At 40.6% G+C, this 17519-nt stretch overlaps 1 protein-coding gene across 2 annotated transcripts in view; it reads left to right on the top strand.

Moving 5' to 3' along the window:
* The first annotated feature begins 1681 nt into the window (after nucleotides 1-1681).
* The window catches only part of GUCA1C (guanylate cyclase activator 1C), a 37433-nt gene continuing 21595 nt past the window's right edge, over nucleotides 1682-17519 (top strand). Inside the window, exon 1 of one of the 2 annotated variants that reach the window (XM_049824302.1) lies at nucleotides 1682-1955. In XM_049824302.1, coding sequence (XP_049680259.1) covers nucleotides 1752-1955 — 204 coding nt within the window. In that variant the 5' untranslated portion in view covers nucleotides 1682-1751. Of the gene's footprint in view, nucleotides 1956-7646; nucleotides 7924-17519 lie in introns of those variants that run through there. The other variant, XM_049824303.1, reaches the window with a different exon arrangement.

Genomic DNA, 17519 nt, shown 5'->3' with positions numbered 1-17519 from the left:
CCAGGTGCGCTTTTTTCCCCTTCCTTCCCTCCTCAGCAGCGTTGCCCTGACTGGCTGCAGACTCTGGTTTATGCAGTGTAGCTATAAATATATGCTGAAAGCCTGTTCCAATCACAGCCCAGCTTGTTCCAGTCCTGACACCTCTTGCAGTGAAGGCTTATCTCTATTTCTGAGAAATATTTTTACAATTCTGATCTTACAGGATTGGTGTGTCCCAGCTCTTTATTTGCCTAAAGAATTAAACAGAGCTCAAAATACTGGATGCCCACGTGAGCCCGCGTGCTGTGACATACAGCCTGCCCTAAACCTTCTGCTGCAGCTTGCCCCGGTTCGGTTACACCACCCTCGCTGTGCAACACCAACAGATACCCCACCACCCATCCCTCGTGCCACCTCAAAACCAGGTTTTGTGACGTGCCCAACAGTAGCGTTCAGCTTCTTTGCAGTTTTGAGAACAAATCTGTCTCTCGTGGCTGCTGATACCACTTTTGCAAGCCTGAACCTTGGCCCAGAGGAAAATTCAGCTCGTGCAGCTGCACAGCGAGCCAGGGGCAGCCGGACTGCGTTCTGCTCTGCAGAGGGAAGCAGAAATGCTGCTCGGGTAGTGCTCACCTCTCCTCTTATGAGACACCACCAGAGTGCCATTGATGAGGCAAGACCTTTATGGTAGGCTTAAGTGTAAAAATTGTATTTTTACATTCCACCAGTTTAGTCTTTAACTACTGCGTGCCATAGCATACGCTGTAAGGTTTAAAAACTCTAAACTGCTATGTACAGCTATACGGATATTATGACATTACTCTACAGGTTTCCACAATTTGAATCAGCGGAAGAAGCAGTCCTGCACCCCCTCTACTGCTGGCCACCCTTTTCCATCCCCGCTTAATCTGTTCTCTTGTACAACCCAATGTTTTGTGAGACCAGGCAATGCAAAATTCAAATAACGTTGTCTAAAGCTAACTATATTTATTAGTGTTTAATTTTATTGCAAGCTTTTGCCTGGATCTTTTCTTACAGTTGTTCCCAAGTGCAACCACAAACAATCATGGCGACCTAAAGGAAGAGAAAGCATGGGGTTGAATGAGCAGTGGCAGTGGGGGACCAGTTTTTAGGACAATATTGGCTTATGCAAGACCCAGATGCTTGTAGAACTGCTGTCTAAAGAGAACAGCAAGTTTTTTTGAGCTTAGTATATAGCTGCTTTCAGTTTTTTTCAGGTTATCCAAGTCAAATCATGTTGCAGTTTTGGCCTATAAGATAAGATTTGGGCCACAACATATACAAAAGTAATAAAAATGAAGCCAGTTGCTACAAGGCAGCTGCACAAAAGGTATCCAAATATTAAAAAGGGGCTGAAGGTTTAGTTAAAATCCTTGTGAATTATTAAAACAAAGCTTTAGAAACTGCTCTCAAAGTCCCCGTGTGTTGCTTATTCAATATTCATCCAGTTTACATAGCTTTAGCACCACAGATGCCAACGCAGGATGAGAATCAGCATAATCGGTCCTCATGCCCTGCTGAGGCTCTGCAAACTGACTGCACAAAGACTGTAATCAGCTGATAAAACCATGGTGCACTAAAACTGGTAGCCAGTAATCTTGCTAGGGTGCTATATTTACTTAGTCTATATTGGTAGTGATCTGTAAGAGGTTTAAAGTAGCTCTCAAAGGCAGAGCTGATGTTTGAATGATTATTGTTGGGAAGCAAGAGTGAACAGTTGGATGAATAAGTACTGAAAAAGGTTACCTGGTATGCTTGATGCTATGGGTGCTGCTGGATCAGCAGATGACATTAATGCTATGGAAATTCACCACTGGTACACAAAATTTATGAAGGAGTGCCCATCTGGACAACTTTGTCTGCATGAATTTAAACACGTCCTGGATCTACACGGACTTACTCCAGAAGCTAACAACTATGTTGAACAAGTATTTCACACATTTGACATGAATAAGGTAAGAACTCATTCTTCCTGGCTTTCTTATGGCTGTATCATTTGACGCACTCAGCAACATGTCTCAGACGGCTGGCAAAGCTGACTAGTCAGAGGTAATGGAAGTGATTCAGAGGTGATTCAATAGAAAACTACAGGCAAATAAACATGAGTGGCAGGCAAACAATTTTGAATGCTCTGTTCCCAGTACGTTTTGCCATTTTGAAAACTGCATACAGTCATTCTAGTACATTTTGCCATTTTGAAAATTGCATACAGTCATTCTGATACATGTTGAATAGTTTCTCACCTTTGAAACCCAGATTTTTTTCATTATTTTCAGTGTGTGTTAACAATTGGAAGTCTTATTTATATAACTCTGCTTGAAAAATCTTTTTTAAAGCAGTAAGTGTTTGGCTGGATCCACGAGTATTAATGCTTTAAGAATATGCAACATAGACACAACATGATTCCTTCTGTCACCAAGTAAAATACTGCCAGATTCATTCCAAGCACCTTCTGTGGCTTACTTTGGTATCAGTTAATCCCCCTTTTCCAAAGATACATCTGTCTGGTTTTGATCCACCTTCCCAATTATACTGCTTAACATCCTAGGTCATCCCAAAGGCATCCAGCGGCTGTTAGCTGCATTGCCGTTTCATGTTCTTCCAACTTGGTGTTCATACAGGTTCCTTCCAGCCATAAGACCCATCCAGAAGACTGTGCCTTGTTATTTTCCCCTTAAACCAAAATAACATTTTCTATCCAATGCTACAAAAGAAGAGGAGAGTCATCTGTAACTCCTACAAAAGAGCTTGTCCTTGACTGAAATAAGGTTTAGGCTGAATTGTCAATATTACACAATCAAAGTCTGCTTCCAGCTAATAGAACAGATGGGCCCATCATGGTATAAAAACCTTTTTTTTCTTTTTTTTTTTTTTTTTTTTTTTTTTAAAAAAAAAAAGGCATTAGTGTCTCAATGCCACTGATCTCAATGAATTCAGAGATGTAATGAAAAATGTGTTACTACATTACACGAATTACTTTAGTGGCAGGTTAAAACTGGTCCAAATTGTAGCCAGAACTACTCCAGACAGTTTCAATTTCCAGAAATGGCCTTTCTCTTCTTTATTATGAACTGAATTACATTTGTTTCAGAAAATGCTGAGAGTATAAGGTACCTGTATGTTTTTACATCCAACCTTTCTTGTATGGTGTCCAGCAGACTAAGAATTCCCAGAGTCAGTACCTTTGTTACACCATTTTCTTGCTATGTGTATTTCCACACACACCCCCACCTCCAATCCAGCTCGCTTTTTTGGTATTATGTAACTCTTTCTTGCGTAATCTTCAAGTACTGTTCCTATAAAATCATGCTCTTCGCATGCTCTTTTCTTCCCCCTGCCAATTACCAGATGGTTAAATATACTAGAATTTGATTAAGTAGGATCACTTAACTCAATAAATGTGCTAATTACAGATTATGAGCGAACTTCTAGTCCATAAACATGGAATCTGACTGGCAGAGACTGTCAACTTACTGTGTTCTTTTCCATTAATAAATCGAGGCATTATGTTCCCAGTAAAGCATCATCAATGCTAACTTTCTTGGGTTACACAAACGGACAGTGTATGAGCTCATCTAAGAGCTTTTTCACTTGAGCTTTAATGTGTACTGCAAAAAGTCCTTGACGTTTCAGTGCTCTTGAAAAATATTTGGAAGTCTTTCCAAAATTTATTTTAGAAAAATACTTTCAACGCAACTAGTGACTTGAGGATGTTTCAGAAAGTTGAGCCTGCAGCTAGTTTTAGTTACTTTTCAGAAAACGGGAAGGCGAAATAAACACTTCCTGAAAATCAGGCTTCTGTCAAGATGATAGCATACCGGTGCGGGACCAACCACAGGCATAGGGAAATTCGGTGTTTGCCATGAGATAACTGAGGGTGGGGAGAGGGAAGAAGGAAGTACCCTTCAAATAGTTTTGCACCACCAGAAATGCCTACAACTTGCCACTACTGCTGATATTGGCCTATATGTTTGAAAATATCTATTGTACTCAGTAAATGGTGCATCCAGTACAGGCAGACAGTGCAGAATAAATTAAATACAAACTTTCAGGGCACAGTTACTCTTTACCACCTTACCCCATTCAGGTTTCTCTACTATTTATAGTTTTTGTCATCAAAACTGTAACAGTTTTCTTCACATGTTTGTATTGCTTATTAGTATTGAGAATGTGCATATAGATGCTAGCATTTGTTTTTATGTACTTCAAGCATTACAATCCAACATGTTACAGTTGTGAAGAATACTTCTCTATATCTAGGTTGAGTACCATTCTGTAAGGAAAAAATATTTTCCAAATGTAGCTAGTCACTCTGTATGAAGACAAGTCTTACATGAACCTGGAACCTGTCTAAACAGGGAAAGAGCTCTAAACCAAAATGGTGGGGAGCTTTTGGGGGGGGGGAGGGGGGGAGTGGGGGAATGACTTTTGGTTGCTTGGTTTTTTACAAGTTACTAATTGCAAGGCCTCCCTCCCTGTACTAATAGCTTAGCACCCAGGGAGTAGCTTGCTCAAGTTATCTGATGAATATTAAGACATACGCCTTAAATTTGTCAGGTTTACATGCATCAGTTTGACTGTTACATAGTCCTCTCCATCAATCTCTGAACCCCTTCCCCTGTTTCCCCGTAACTTTTTAATCAATTGGCATATTTCAATAAAATTTCACAGAGCAGGCATTTCAGCTAATTAGTTCCTAAACTTTTCATAAAAATTTGCAGCTGGGTAGCAGGGACACACCCAGAGTGAATGCCCCAATCATGCAGAATTCAGCTTTTATTCATTGTTTAAGGCAACAGCTGGCTGGCAAAATAATCAGGCACTTGTTTCCTTTTGCCTGGTGAGGATACAGGGTGGAGCTGGGGTACCAGGATGCAGAGATTTAGGGGACAAAAGACAGAGTCTGTACAAATCTAGGCTTTTGTTTTGCTGTTCCCAGAAGGGCTTGTTTAATTAATGTTCCATGTTAGACTAAAAAGATGTTTCAATGTTTTATCCGTTTGGAAGTCTTCCCCCCATTTTAATGAAATTAAACAATGACTTTGCCTTTAGGGCTTTGTAAAATCCACTATAAAACTGCTTACGCTAGGCTTATAACTTCATTATTTAATAATGAGCTCCCACTAAAGATCTGATATTTATTTCCAGTTCTGCAAGATGTTGTAACAATCCTCCATTAGCTACTGTAATCTGAGGCACAGATTTTATTGTATATTTTCTTAATTGAGCTGTTGCAACAATAGACCCAGGAAAAGTTATTTAGAAGGCTGGACTGCAATAGCACATTTAGAATAGTCATAGAGCTGGGATTATATGGTCTGCATCCTTTTGCAGCTGGAAATAATATGAAGAACGTGGCATCTACTCCCAGGTAAAATGCTGGCAAGTTTTTCTCCTTGTCCAAGATATTTGTATATTTTAGTGGCTGGAAAGGCTTAAACACTTAAAAAAATAAATCAAATTAACCAGAATGTTTTACCTGAATGTTTTGCTTTTTCCTTTTTAATAATAGAAAAAAAAAAGTCTATTGTTTATGAAATGGCAACACTATAATTTTAACGAAATGGCAACAGTAAAACTACAAGATTCAGATACAACACATAGCATCTAGATGAGCTGTAGCTCAGTCTTATTTTTCTCTTGCCTTGAATAAAGCCTTGTGAGAGCCTCACTGAAAAGCCTGTGGCAAACGAGGACCAGGACCTCTCAAGCCACATGCCAGGATTTCATAAGCTTCCTCTTTGGGATTCACACCGTGTCTGTTTAGTTTGATATGATGTGTATGTTTATCTGTTGTAATATATGTTTCCTGTGAAGTCATTCTGTGGGGCTTCAGGCTGGCATAGGGAACCAATTTATGTAAGAAGAAGAATGAGCTGGCATACCAGCTTGCCAAGAGTAATACATATGGGATTTTTACGGCTTGGTACAGGCTTTCTCAGTAACAGTATCCTCACACCATTCTTGATCGCTCTGACTTTATCAACACTTCTCTAAAAACAGCATGACTTATCTGTAGTACAATCAAAAAGCATTTGTCTTCTGCATTCTGGTCTTAATACATAAATCCAGCTCAATACTCCTTTCCATGCTTAGCAGAGCCAAAGGATGTTATTTCAAGATGACTCAGCTCTTCGCAAGTTAGATGAACCAAATCACTCTGCCTTCCCTTATACTTCAGTAGAATAACAACCTACCTGATTTGGTCTGGGAAAAGAATTTAACTCTTTTTTAACCAAATAAGCAGACATCTTTAGTCAGTTTGTGAAAGAAACTATGCGTAAGTCAAGGTTCTGAAGTGGCGTAGCATTTAGAGATGCAAAAAGTCATTATTATTCAGACTGTCTTGCCCACTGCAGTGCAATTATGTTTCAAAGTTGAATATTGCAGGGTAAGTTTTCTTTCTTTTCAATTTTTTTTTTTCCTGAAATCTATATGTTCTTTTTCTTCTGTTGGAGGATCAGATTTTGTCTATTGCCATGATGGTAAAAATCGCTGCCAGATCTTCGACATTACTGGATGAGGAAAAGAATTTGGGATCTAATCTCTTGCAGCACATATTTGGCGTTTAGGAAGTGAGATTCCAAGCAAACAACAGACTTTGGTGTGTTGCAAGCTTCTCCCTGAACCTGAAACTGCTGAAGGTGCCTCTATCAGCTTCCAGTTTCTATGAAACTGAAAGTGCCATGCTTTAAATATTCAAATTTCTATCACCACATTATCTGAAAACCGATCACTAAGACTGTGTGAACAGAACGTGTGTGCTAAGTAGATTATGCAAATGAAGAAATATGATTACTTTTTAGTGCCTCCACACGCTCTTACTGTTTCAGAATGATATCAATAAGGACACATTCCTATTTCTTTTTACCTTAAGATTATATGAAAAGTATTTATCACATGCTTGGCTTAGATGGGATGTTAAGTCAAATTGAAAGTACGTACTTTTAATTGGAGAGTCATGAAGAGTCTGCCTTCAGTTAAGAAGTTCCCTTCCTGAATTTCACTAGCTCTGATTTATATCCTCTCTTCAGGTTCTGGTGTATGGATTTCACCGGGTTTTTTATTTAAATAACCTGATGTTTCCTGTGAGAGGTTATCAGAACATTTGTTTCCAATGCTAGTATTATGATGCTGTATGGTCTGTCTATGTATTATCTTCCTTCAGCTGAATGAACACTTACTGGCACACACCAGAGTCACCACACACATCATTAGTATTTTGCAGGATTTATGATTCTCCCTGTTTTCCAAGGGGCTGAATGCAAAGCCTTCCAAACAAAGCACAGCAAAACCACTTCACAGTTTGGGAAGGATTCAAAGTCATCTTAGCCAGGGCATTTTTAGTGCAAAGCACTGTAAGTTTAGCAAGAGTACCAAGGCTGCACACCTGACACGGGATCTTGCACAACACAACCACAAATGTCATGTTTTGTCTTCAAGAGAGCCCCTGCAGAAGCAGGCTGAGCCCTGGGAACACATCGAGGTAGCCACAGAGAAGGACCCACCTATTGACAAGCCTGCTTGCATTCAAACAGGTCACGAAGGATTATCACGTGGAATTTCTAATTTTACCTAATCCAGATCTGCAGGGATCTTTAAGAGGTTTATCGTAGTTTTGCAGCTCCTAGTTTGTGGTTGAATTCTAGCTGGAGGTGAGCCAGGGAACAGAGGAGCACTGCGCAAAGGCAAACAGTGTAGCGTGGACGGAGAGGAAGGGCGGACGGTGCTATGGGTGCTGGGGAATCAGCTGATGATTTTGCTGCAATAGAAAACAGTCAGTGGTACAAGAAATTTATGAAGCAATGCCCCTCCGGGCAACTTACTCTCCACGAGTTTAAGAAAATACTGGGTTTACATGATATGAACCCTCAGGCAAACATGTATGTTGAGCAGGTGTTTCACATCTTTGACATGAATCAGGTAAGAAATTTTCTTGGACTATTTTCATCATGAAATGTATGCGTTAGCATGAACAGTAGAGGACTTTGGCCTAGTGATATCAAATAAGAAACAGTAGGTAAGTGGGAGCTGGGGTTCTTTTCTTCTCATTAATTTTCAGCTGCATTACTTACACTGAGAAAACTGGATTTGTTGGACTCTTTTCAATGTCATCTAGGTTGTTTAAAATAAGAGCTCTTCAAAAATCTACTGAAGTTTAATTCCTTGTAAGTGGGGCAGGACGAGAGTCTTAAAACCCTCATGTTCCTCCCCTTTCACTACTGGAAGGTTGTGTGATTATTTTTGTCTTCACTCTCCTTTTTAAACATTATTTTCCCCATCATTTCCAAAGCAAAATCTGTTCAGATCTATTGAGCTGCATTTTTGGACAGTTACAATTAATCTCTCCTTTTTTTCTTTATTTGGTTATCACCATTTTTATTCTTATTTGGAAAGTTTGTAAAAGAGTAATATAGATGTTTTATTTCCTTACCCACCCCTTAAAAAAGCAACTTTTAAAGCTGAGCAGTGGAAGGAAGGTAGACTTGAGTTATTGCATAGATCAGAAATCAGAAGACCATGTTACTACTACTAAAAGATAAATGGAAAGAATCAAGAAATGCAGTGGAAAAAGTACAGTCAAAAAACAGGAATAGGCAGCAATAAGGTAAGTAGATACCAGCTCTCCAGGAAAGGACAGAAATAAGTGAAATGTAAAACAAACAAACAAAAAATAAAATTCACAAAATTAAGGCACAAGTATAAAGAGATGGAAATAAATGTTCAAAGAGTAGAAGGAGGAAATAGTGTCTCATTCCTTCTTCATATGTTAATTGAAACCCTTGTGGAACTGAAATGCAAGCTGTGGAGAAAAAGTGTTGAAAAGGTAGTTAAAATCTTAGGGAGAGATTCATTCTCCATCAGAAACAGAGCTGATACTTGGACAAAAACCACATACAGGAGTAAATGTGGTTGGTTGCTCAGCTGCAGTAAGAGGTAGAAGAGGCCGGCAATGGCAGCCACAAGATCCAGCCCCTCAGGGTGCCTTTCCACAGGGCCTGTCTTTCCACTGGCCCAGAAAAGCAGAAAAAGGGATTACTAGGCAGAAATGCTGCCGTGCTCTTTAGCAACTGCAACAAACCCTTGCCTTGCTAACTGGAGCCGCCAGGAGATGCAAGTTACTCAGTGTCTGCTCAGTTTGGGAAAGCCTTCAGACACCAAGAAGGAGAACATCTCCGATCAAAACAACGGTACCTAATTAGGCAAGACAGCCTCTCCTTCTAATTAAATGTTTACTGATGTCTCTTTCTATTGGCTTGGTTTTCCCTTCTCCAAAATGCTTAACTCAGTGGATTTTATTGCTGGTGCAGGGGAAAAAAAACCCAAAACGCAACAACAAAAAGGAGGAAAACAAAAAAGAAAAAGAATGCTTTAATATCCAAAGTTCTTCCAAATAGCTGTGCTGCGTAGGCAGATGAAAACAGGAAGCTGGGATTTAGAGTTGTTTAAGGATCTATATGTAACGTTATTAACTGGAAAAAATCCAATTTGTCTAAGCTGAAATCCTTCAAGAAAACAGCCTGTGGCATCAAAATGTCATCGGGTTGGGGGTTAATTCAGAGATATTACCCTTAACACAAAGATTTGAGGGACTTGAAACAAGAAGTTATTAACTTAAATTACTTTTTATAAATTTAAACTAATGGGTTTTTTTGCCCCCCCCCCCCCCCCCCCTTCCTCCCCAGATTATCAGCATGCAAAAATTCATGGATTTCTTTTTTCTATTTCTCGCAGTTGGAGCCAGGACATTTCATTGGCCTCTCAGATTTTCCCTGGACGAGAGGACTCTTTCCCTTCATTTCTAATAAGACCACTTAAAAGTAACAGCTTAACAGTCATTACACTGCCTCTCTGTCCTTAATCAGAGGTTGTTTAGTTCCACTTGCAGTTCCCTGATGCCCACAAGGCAAGGTGCAGCCCAAGTTCTTGCCAACCCTAATTTCAGGAAAATCAGTGAATTTGTAATGGCTACAAAGAGAAAGTATTCCTGACTTATCTTCCTGACAAAGGAGGATGCATCTCTTTGGCAACTAGAAAGCTTGATGAAAATAACACCTTCAGGAGTGGGCCCTCATTGTGTTAAGTCTTTAACTCCAAACGGAAAATGTAAAGTCGGTATCTGGGAGCACTTCCCATAATCATTGAACTGAAAACAACTGCACTACAAATGGTTCTGTGGGAAGTAGAAGACTTGTTATTTCATTACGCACGGTCTGCTGGTTATTTATAGATACTGGAGCGCTGTAGTACGTGTGGCTAACAACACCCACGAAATCATGTCTGTAAATGGTTAGTTTAATGACCGAAAAAAAAAGCCTAAGCTAGACTGTGTGCAACTAAGATAAGCACAATTGCTTATGTCATCACCAGGACGTGTATCATTGTGCTACACTCATAATCTCCATGAAAGAAATAAAGAAGCAGTAGTACAAAAAGGCATCGGACATAATAGGCTGCTATAGATGTATTTTTAAATGGTCACTGCCTTCTGTTTCAGTTTTAAATCCATACACAAGCCCAAGGATTTCATTGTTTGTAGAAATGAAGTAGCAGGCACACAAGGAATGTGACTGTGAGCTAACAAAGTTGTGCCTGTGCTTGATCAGTGTTTTTAATGACAGAATAATTAAGCAATTGTGTGTATATTCCCACACACTTGGCTAATAATTAAGCAAATGTGTGCACGTACCCACATGGTATGACTAAAATACCATAGAAAGTAATGATGACCTCTCTTTTCCTCATCCCCATGCTTGAGTTAGCAAGAATTTGGTGAGTACTCTCCTCTCGGGCAGAGAGATTAGAGGTTGTGTCCTACTAGACCCTTGCCTCATCAGGGCAAAAGCTTTCTGGTGTTTGAGGAAGAGGAAAACAATCCTTGAAAGCAAGCTACCATTCTGATGAAGATACAGGAGAAGGAAAGGTTAGCTTGGTCCTCCTCCTTGTAACATGCACAGGAGGAGGAAGGCAGAATTTAGAAGCTAAACACTCATTAAAAGAGTTTAAAAAGTATAGAGTGGGCCATAGGGAGAAGACGGTGATGCTTGGGACCTTACAGTTTGGGACTAAAAAAACCCAACAAAACAAAAAACAAAAAAAGGTAAAGCCTTCATGGGGTAAATTTTCTGACCAGGATACCAGCTCTTCCTGGAAGGATAACCTCCTCTTTCAACAGTTTTGTATCTTTGTCCGGATGACTCTCACTTGGGCAGCCTAGGTTGTCCCTCTGAAAACAGCTCACCCAGCTCTGCTTGAGCTGGGAGGTAGCTTGCATCTACCTTCAGAAATGGGAACGGACTCTGGAGCTGGCTGGAGATGAGGAGTAGCCCTGTGCCTGTGGGAGCTGGCAGTGAAGTTAATAGAGGGAGATGGCAGGGTAGGAGGAAGGAAAGGATGCTTTTAAGTCAGCTGGTTAGGCAGGGACGTGGGAACGCCCCCAATGGTGCTTTCTCTGGTCCTGCCCACGCAGCTCCCCCCTGCAACTGAACAGAGCAGTGGCAGATCTCTGTATGCGCTCAGCACCGGTAGGATCCGGCATCTGACAGCCGTGGAGTGCAGGGAGGAAAGGGGAAGGAAGAAGGGAGAGATGGGGCAAAGTCCCGAAGCACAAGCTGACTCACGCGGGAGAGAGAAATGGCATTTTTCAGAGAAAACAGCAAATTACTGAGGAAGGAAAAAAGGAGTGGGGCTGGAGTGAGCCAGAGTGGATTCAAAAATCGAGAGGAAAAGACAGAAAGTTAATTGGCAAAGATAACACAAATTTAGATAAAAATCTGTAATAAGCATTTTATTCAAATGCATTTAAAACTTGGCATTTGCCACTTCAAGCACTAGCAGCTGGGTTTTTTGTCTTACACTTAAAACAGGTAGCATTCAGCTGAATCTAGCAGAGCGGAAAGATATGTGACCTCCTTGTTTCACAACACAGGGATTTAGTATCTGCTGCCTACAGCTGAGTTACCGCTGCTTTCACAACACCCAAGAGAAAGAGAATGTCATCTTTATTAGTTTACTTTTCTGCCATTTTTCATATCAAGGTAGTTCCTGATCACCCTGCTGTGAAGTTTGGGGGTTATTTACAAAAAAAAAAAAAAAAAAAAAAAAAAAAAGGCATCAACCTCTATGTTCAAACTCTGTCAAAAGACTACCTCCACTTCACTTGTAAAGAAATCTAAATTACATCATCTTTTCCAAAACTGATGAGATTTTATACCATTTTCAGAGCAGGACTAATGAACCTGGGTTTTTTTTCTCATGTTTCCCTGTAGAGACAGTTTGGCTTTACCTGCAGTGTGCATTTTCTGTGTGCCCCATGTTTTTGCAGTTTAGGAAGCCTGTCCTTGAACCAGCAATCTTCTTTATTACAGGACTATCGTTTTCAGTGCAAGTACATAGTCCCACTGTTGCCTGTTTGTATCTTTTTCTTAATTCCCAGAATATTGTACAGACTCCAGAAAACTTCTTGACATCTCTGATGTAGAACTCAATAGATACTGTAATTTTATCTTCATCTTTTAGCATCAGTTCAGTTTGCTGCAGATAGCTCATTTGGAATTGTTTCACCGGGCTTCCTATATACAAACTCGTCTCTATACTTGTTGTTTCAGTGTTCTTTGAAATGGCTTTGTTATATTAATTTCTTCAGTTCAGCTCCACGTTGTTATGAATGTTTCTATTTTTATTTATTGAGGTAGAAATGCTGCATTGTCATTGGCTTCTGGAACAGGTGATTTGTGTAGAATTTCTACTATCTCAGCACATGCTTTGTCTGTGAGTTTATTAAGTGCTGTCAAATTATGCAGCGCCTTATAAATTTTAGCTTTGTGCCCCATAAAACTCACCTTCCTTTTTTTTGTCAGGTGTAATATCAGTTATTATATACTTTTCCAGTCCCCTACTAGGGGTGAGGGATACTGTGAGACTGAGCTATAAATCAGATCACTTTTTTCCCAGGCATGTTTGCTGTCTTTTACAGGTATTTTAGTTATTGTTATTAAACTAAAGGGACCCTGAAACCCGGTTTTACTTTGAAATCATTCCAACTTTAATTTAACATTCTTTTCTAAGTTTTTTACCAGAATGTACAAAATCTGACCAAAATCTGACTTCTAAGGCCCCTTCTTTAAGTCAGTGCAGTGTTCTCCCTCAAGCGCCTCAGTCACCATGGGTACACTTCCCCAGGACTTGCTATTTGGAAGCAAGCAGCAGAGGGTGTGGGTTTTGCAGAGGGAGGAATAGGAGGCAGGGGAGAGGGATCGGTAGATGTGAGCAGCTCCCAAGTTCCTGTGCCGAAATGGGATCCTGTGAACAGCGTTTTGCACAAGGCCGTGTGAGGCGATGCGAGAGAGCTGTCGTTGTCCAAGTGGAAGAGATAAAAAGGGGAAGGATGACTAGCACTGGGTGCGTTGCTGATGCACAGTTCTTAACCTAATCATATCACGTAAAGTTTGTAACCTCCTTAAGTCGTGTTCCTGGTGCCCTGGCTTTCTCTGGTGTTTGACACAATGACTGGTCACTGCTTTGAGAGAAGGGCACCATGGCTGAAGAAGAAAATTCAGGATTTTAGTCAGACTCTGCATACCCAAGGGGTTTGTCTGCTTATTTCCTATCACCTCCCTTGCCCTCGCCTCCTTTTCACTCACGGTCCCCGCCGCGGCGGCACTCGCCTGCAGACGCGATGCCCGCACGAGCGGCGTACCCGCTCTCCCTCACTCGCTGGGATCACACAGCAGCTCTAGGGTTCACAGATGGTCCCCTGGGGAAAGGCAACACACCAACGACCCAGTTTGCGGTATGTTCTTTGCCTACTGAACCAGTTTTGGCTAAACTGATAGTACTGTCTGTATCTTCCTGTTTAATCTTCAAAAGTTCATGGGCACTTGAGGAGCGCTCAAGCTTTCGTACTCAGATGCCGCATTTTGAAGTGCATGATGTTAAACTTAATGTGATGTCCTTGTGGAGAGACCTGTAGCATAGCCCGTTAAGAGTATAGGAGTCCTCCTCAAAAGTTGGCTTGATCCAATAAGATATTGATTGCTTTCTGGCTTAAGTCGGGCTGGAGGGAGGTTGCCATTTTTCATGAGGCACTCAGCACCTCACAGGACTGTGCTCTTTAACTCCACCATGTGATTATAAATGAAAATGATGAGTAGGAATGTCTTGTTCCTTCATTTCTAACATCCTGTAGTTTTACACCGGTATTTATAGCTCCAAATTTGTCTGTGCTATAGTAATGCTCCTGAGCCACTCATGTCCTTGTATAGAAGCTAATCAGTACAGAAATATTATTGATACCTAACCCCTTCCCTGATCTTACAGAGGAAGAAGGAATTCATCTCCTGAAAGCTGTAAAATAAAAAAAATAAAAGGACTACAGCACTGACCAACAGCAAGGAAACTTGTATTTAATTCACTTATCAGACCAAGTTGATTCTTGTTAAAAAAGTTACTGTCAAAGATTCCTCTTTCGCTCAGGTTCTGTCACAAGGCTGGTGACCAAAATTGTGTGTTTTATCTTGGTATCCGTGTTGAGAGGGGAGAAATAGGGTGTAATTGCACACAAACACAAGATACCACACAGCATATTCATCGTACGAAGTGCCTCAAGGAGGAGTCCAAAGGGGTATGTTTTTTGAAAGGCTTAATCCACCTACAACAGATAGAATGTAATAACGGGCATGTCTGCACTCTCAACTTTTTCCATCCTTATTTATGGCAAAAATTGTAACTATTCCTTACAGCAAATCCAGGATAAGACCTTTGTGTGTTGCTAATAGTTTGCACATAATTCCAGGTCAACCACTTTGGGGATGTCCTCATTTTTATTTTTCTTATATGCATGTTTGTAGTCAGTGGGAGAGTCTGGATTTTCATGAACTATAATATGAGCGTGGCTCTCTTTACTTCTACTTTAGCCACATTCTGCAATCCCATCTGGTTTAGAACTGGGCATTAAAGGTAACCTCACATGAGTACAGATAGTCACGAAATAAAAATAGAAACCTACGTTGTAAGACGTTTACTGTGGCCATTTAAATGCAGTATTTGTCTGAGTTCTGGTCATGAGCAAGACTCTGAACCTGAGAGATAAACGTGAACAGAAAAAAAAAAAGAAAAGAGACACTTTCTGTATAATAACATGGAGGGGCGAAAGAATCATTACCAGGTGCTGGCCCTGCCCCAGAGATGCACCGTTATTACAGCAAATTTATGACAGAAAGCCCACCTGGGCAGCTTAGTCTGTACAAATTCAAGAAGCTCCTGGGTCTGCAAGGGCTGGATCCAAAGGGAGATAATATATGTTAAACGAGTGTTTGATATTTTTGAGCTGAACAGGTAAACCTTCTTTTCTGTATTTCTTTAATCTCATACTATTGCTGTGTTTGAGTTGTAGCCTGCAGGCTCTTCTTTGTGCTTTGCTCACAAAACCGCTGCTGTGGACAAGGTTGCCATCATGGCACACTAGAGGTGAAGAAGTGGGACTATGCTTTGAGGGCTTTGAGTAGGACTCTTGTTAGTACTTTCCAGGGGCACTCAAAAAATGTCAAGAAACAATTCTGAAAATGAGATGTAATTTGCAGTTCACTGGTTATTCTTCTATGCTTTGCTTATCCTGCGGTTGTATGTAAGCATATGAAAACATTGGCATGCTCAAATACAAAGTTAGTAAGTTTTTACGACAATGTTAGACAGAGGGGAAAATATGGTCTGCACTTAACTGATGATGAAGTTATGATGATGAAGAACTGATGAACAGATTCACCCAAAGTACTGTATTGAACCTGTGGCAGAGAGGAAAAAGTAACAACTCAGATGAGAAGATCACACACAGTGCCCAAGTTACGAGACCAAACAAGACTACCGAATAAAGAGGTCAAGCAGCTTCTCTAGGCTATATTTCTAATTTACCCTCCCTGTTACTGCAATAACTGCTCGCGATTGCAATCAGCTCTCCCTAATGTAGCTGGCTCCCAGACAGACAATATATATTTTCCTTAGGTGTACAGACAAGGCCAAAGCCATGGTCATCTGGTACTTGTGTGTAGCACTTTTCACTGGGTGTAGAAGACTTTAGACCATGTGGTTGTGGAGGGAGAGGGCAAAAGACATCAGAGGATCTAATCACTGGCAGACAAGTATGGGCTGTTTTCTAGGTCTCTCTTGAGAAACCTTCAGATTTGTGAGACCTTCAGATTCTGGATTAATATAAAAGTGAGGTGAGTGGAATAAAAGCAGGTTTCAGAAAGAGCATTTGCTCACATTTAATTGCTGTGGCAGTGGCCAAACACACTTAAAACAAAATGGGAACCCTCTGCTAATTGTTACTTCTCTATCTGGTGTTTCAGAGTTGTGTCACCCCGCTCTGCAGGCTGTCATCACTCTCATACATGAAGAGGTCAAGTTGCCAGATAGCAAAGCAACTCTTCCCGTAAGAAGTAGAGGGCAGATGTTTGTTAACACACGTGTTTTAAACATAGACAGTATGTATAGTGTGGAGGGCAGAGGGGCTGGATGAGCTGCGCCGGGATTGTCAGCTGCAGAACAATCTGTCTTTTCAGCAGGGCTTTCAGGCACACCATCCTGGAAGATCTCAGCTGCTTCATCTGTGTGACTGAACTCCCTCTTTTACCAGGAACTTTCTTGCTGCATCTTTCTGAACTTTATCATTGTCTGCATTCTCATCTTCCTCAGATGAACCAAGATCAGCCAAGGCTAAAGGATGGAAAACCAGGCTAATGATCAGGAATTCAGTCTCACAGAAAAACTGCGTCATCACCTATCACATTGCTGACAATCACACCTTTCAGCAACACATCCTTGGGGGATAGCAGGGTATGGCTGTACAGTCAATATAAGAGAAAGCATTTCCAGTCCCTAGAGACAGCCTTCTTTTTTCAGGTGTTTCATACCTAGGTTTGCTGAAAATTTTAGCTCTCTAATGTGTAATGTGGAGTTGAGCTGTGGTTATAGCAAGGAGGTCCCAAACTGTAGGTTAGCTTCAAGCTAAAAGAAAAATGGGGGGGGGGGGGGCAAAACCCACCAAAAAAAAACAGAAAAACAAAGTAGAGGAATAGGTGTTAAACAATACAGAAGCTGGGAATCAAGTTAGAGTGCAGCAAAACTCAGAAATCTATGCTGATCACTAGCCTGTGAGCATTTGTAAAGTTATGTCAGGTATTGAGAGGATCAACCTTGCTAGGTAGGGATGCCAGGCAGACAAAGATAAATCTGGCATATTTGAGACCAGCAGAGATTTTTGTTCAGAAAAAAAATGGCAAGAACCCATTTCAGATGTCAGATTTATATCCTGAGCCCACAACAACTTTTTGCAGAGCTTTACAGATTTGTTGTATTTTAATCTCTATTCGGTATAATGACTGCATTTCTGTTGCCATACAGCCGTTGTTTCTTTACCTAGTACCATTAACAGCATTCTGTTTTCATAACTTTAATTATAGTTTTTCCTTTGTTACCAAGATTAATGTCCACTATTTTTAAGGTATGCTTTTAGAAATAAC

The sequence above is a fragment of the Accipiter gentilis genome, chromosome 21, assembly GCF_929443795.1.
Source record: "Accipiter gentilis chromosome 21, bAccGen1.1, whole genome shotgun sequence".
Classification (NCBI taxonomy): domain Eukaryota; kingdom Metazoa; phylum Chordata; class Aves; order Accipitriformes; family Accipitridae; genus Astur; species Astur gentilis.
The sequence above is the reverse complement of the archived record's forward strand: the minus strand, read 5'-3'. Positions and strand labels throughout refer to the sequence as shown.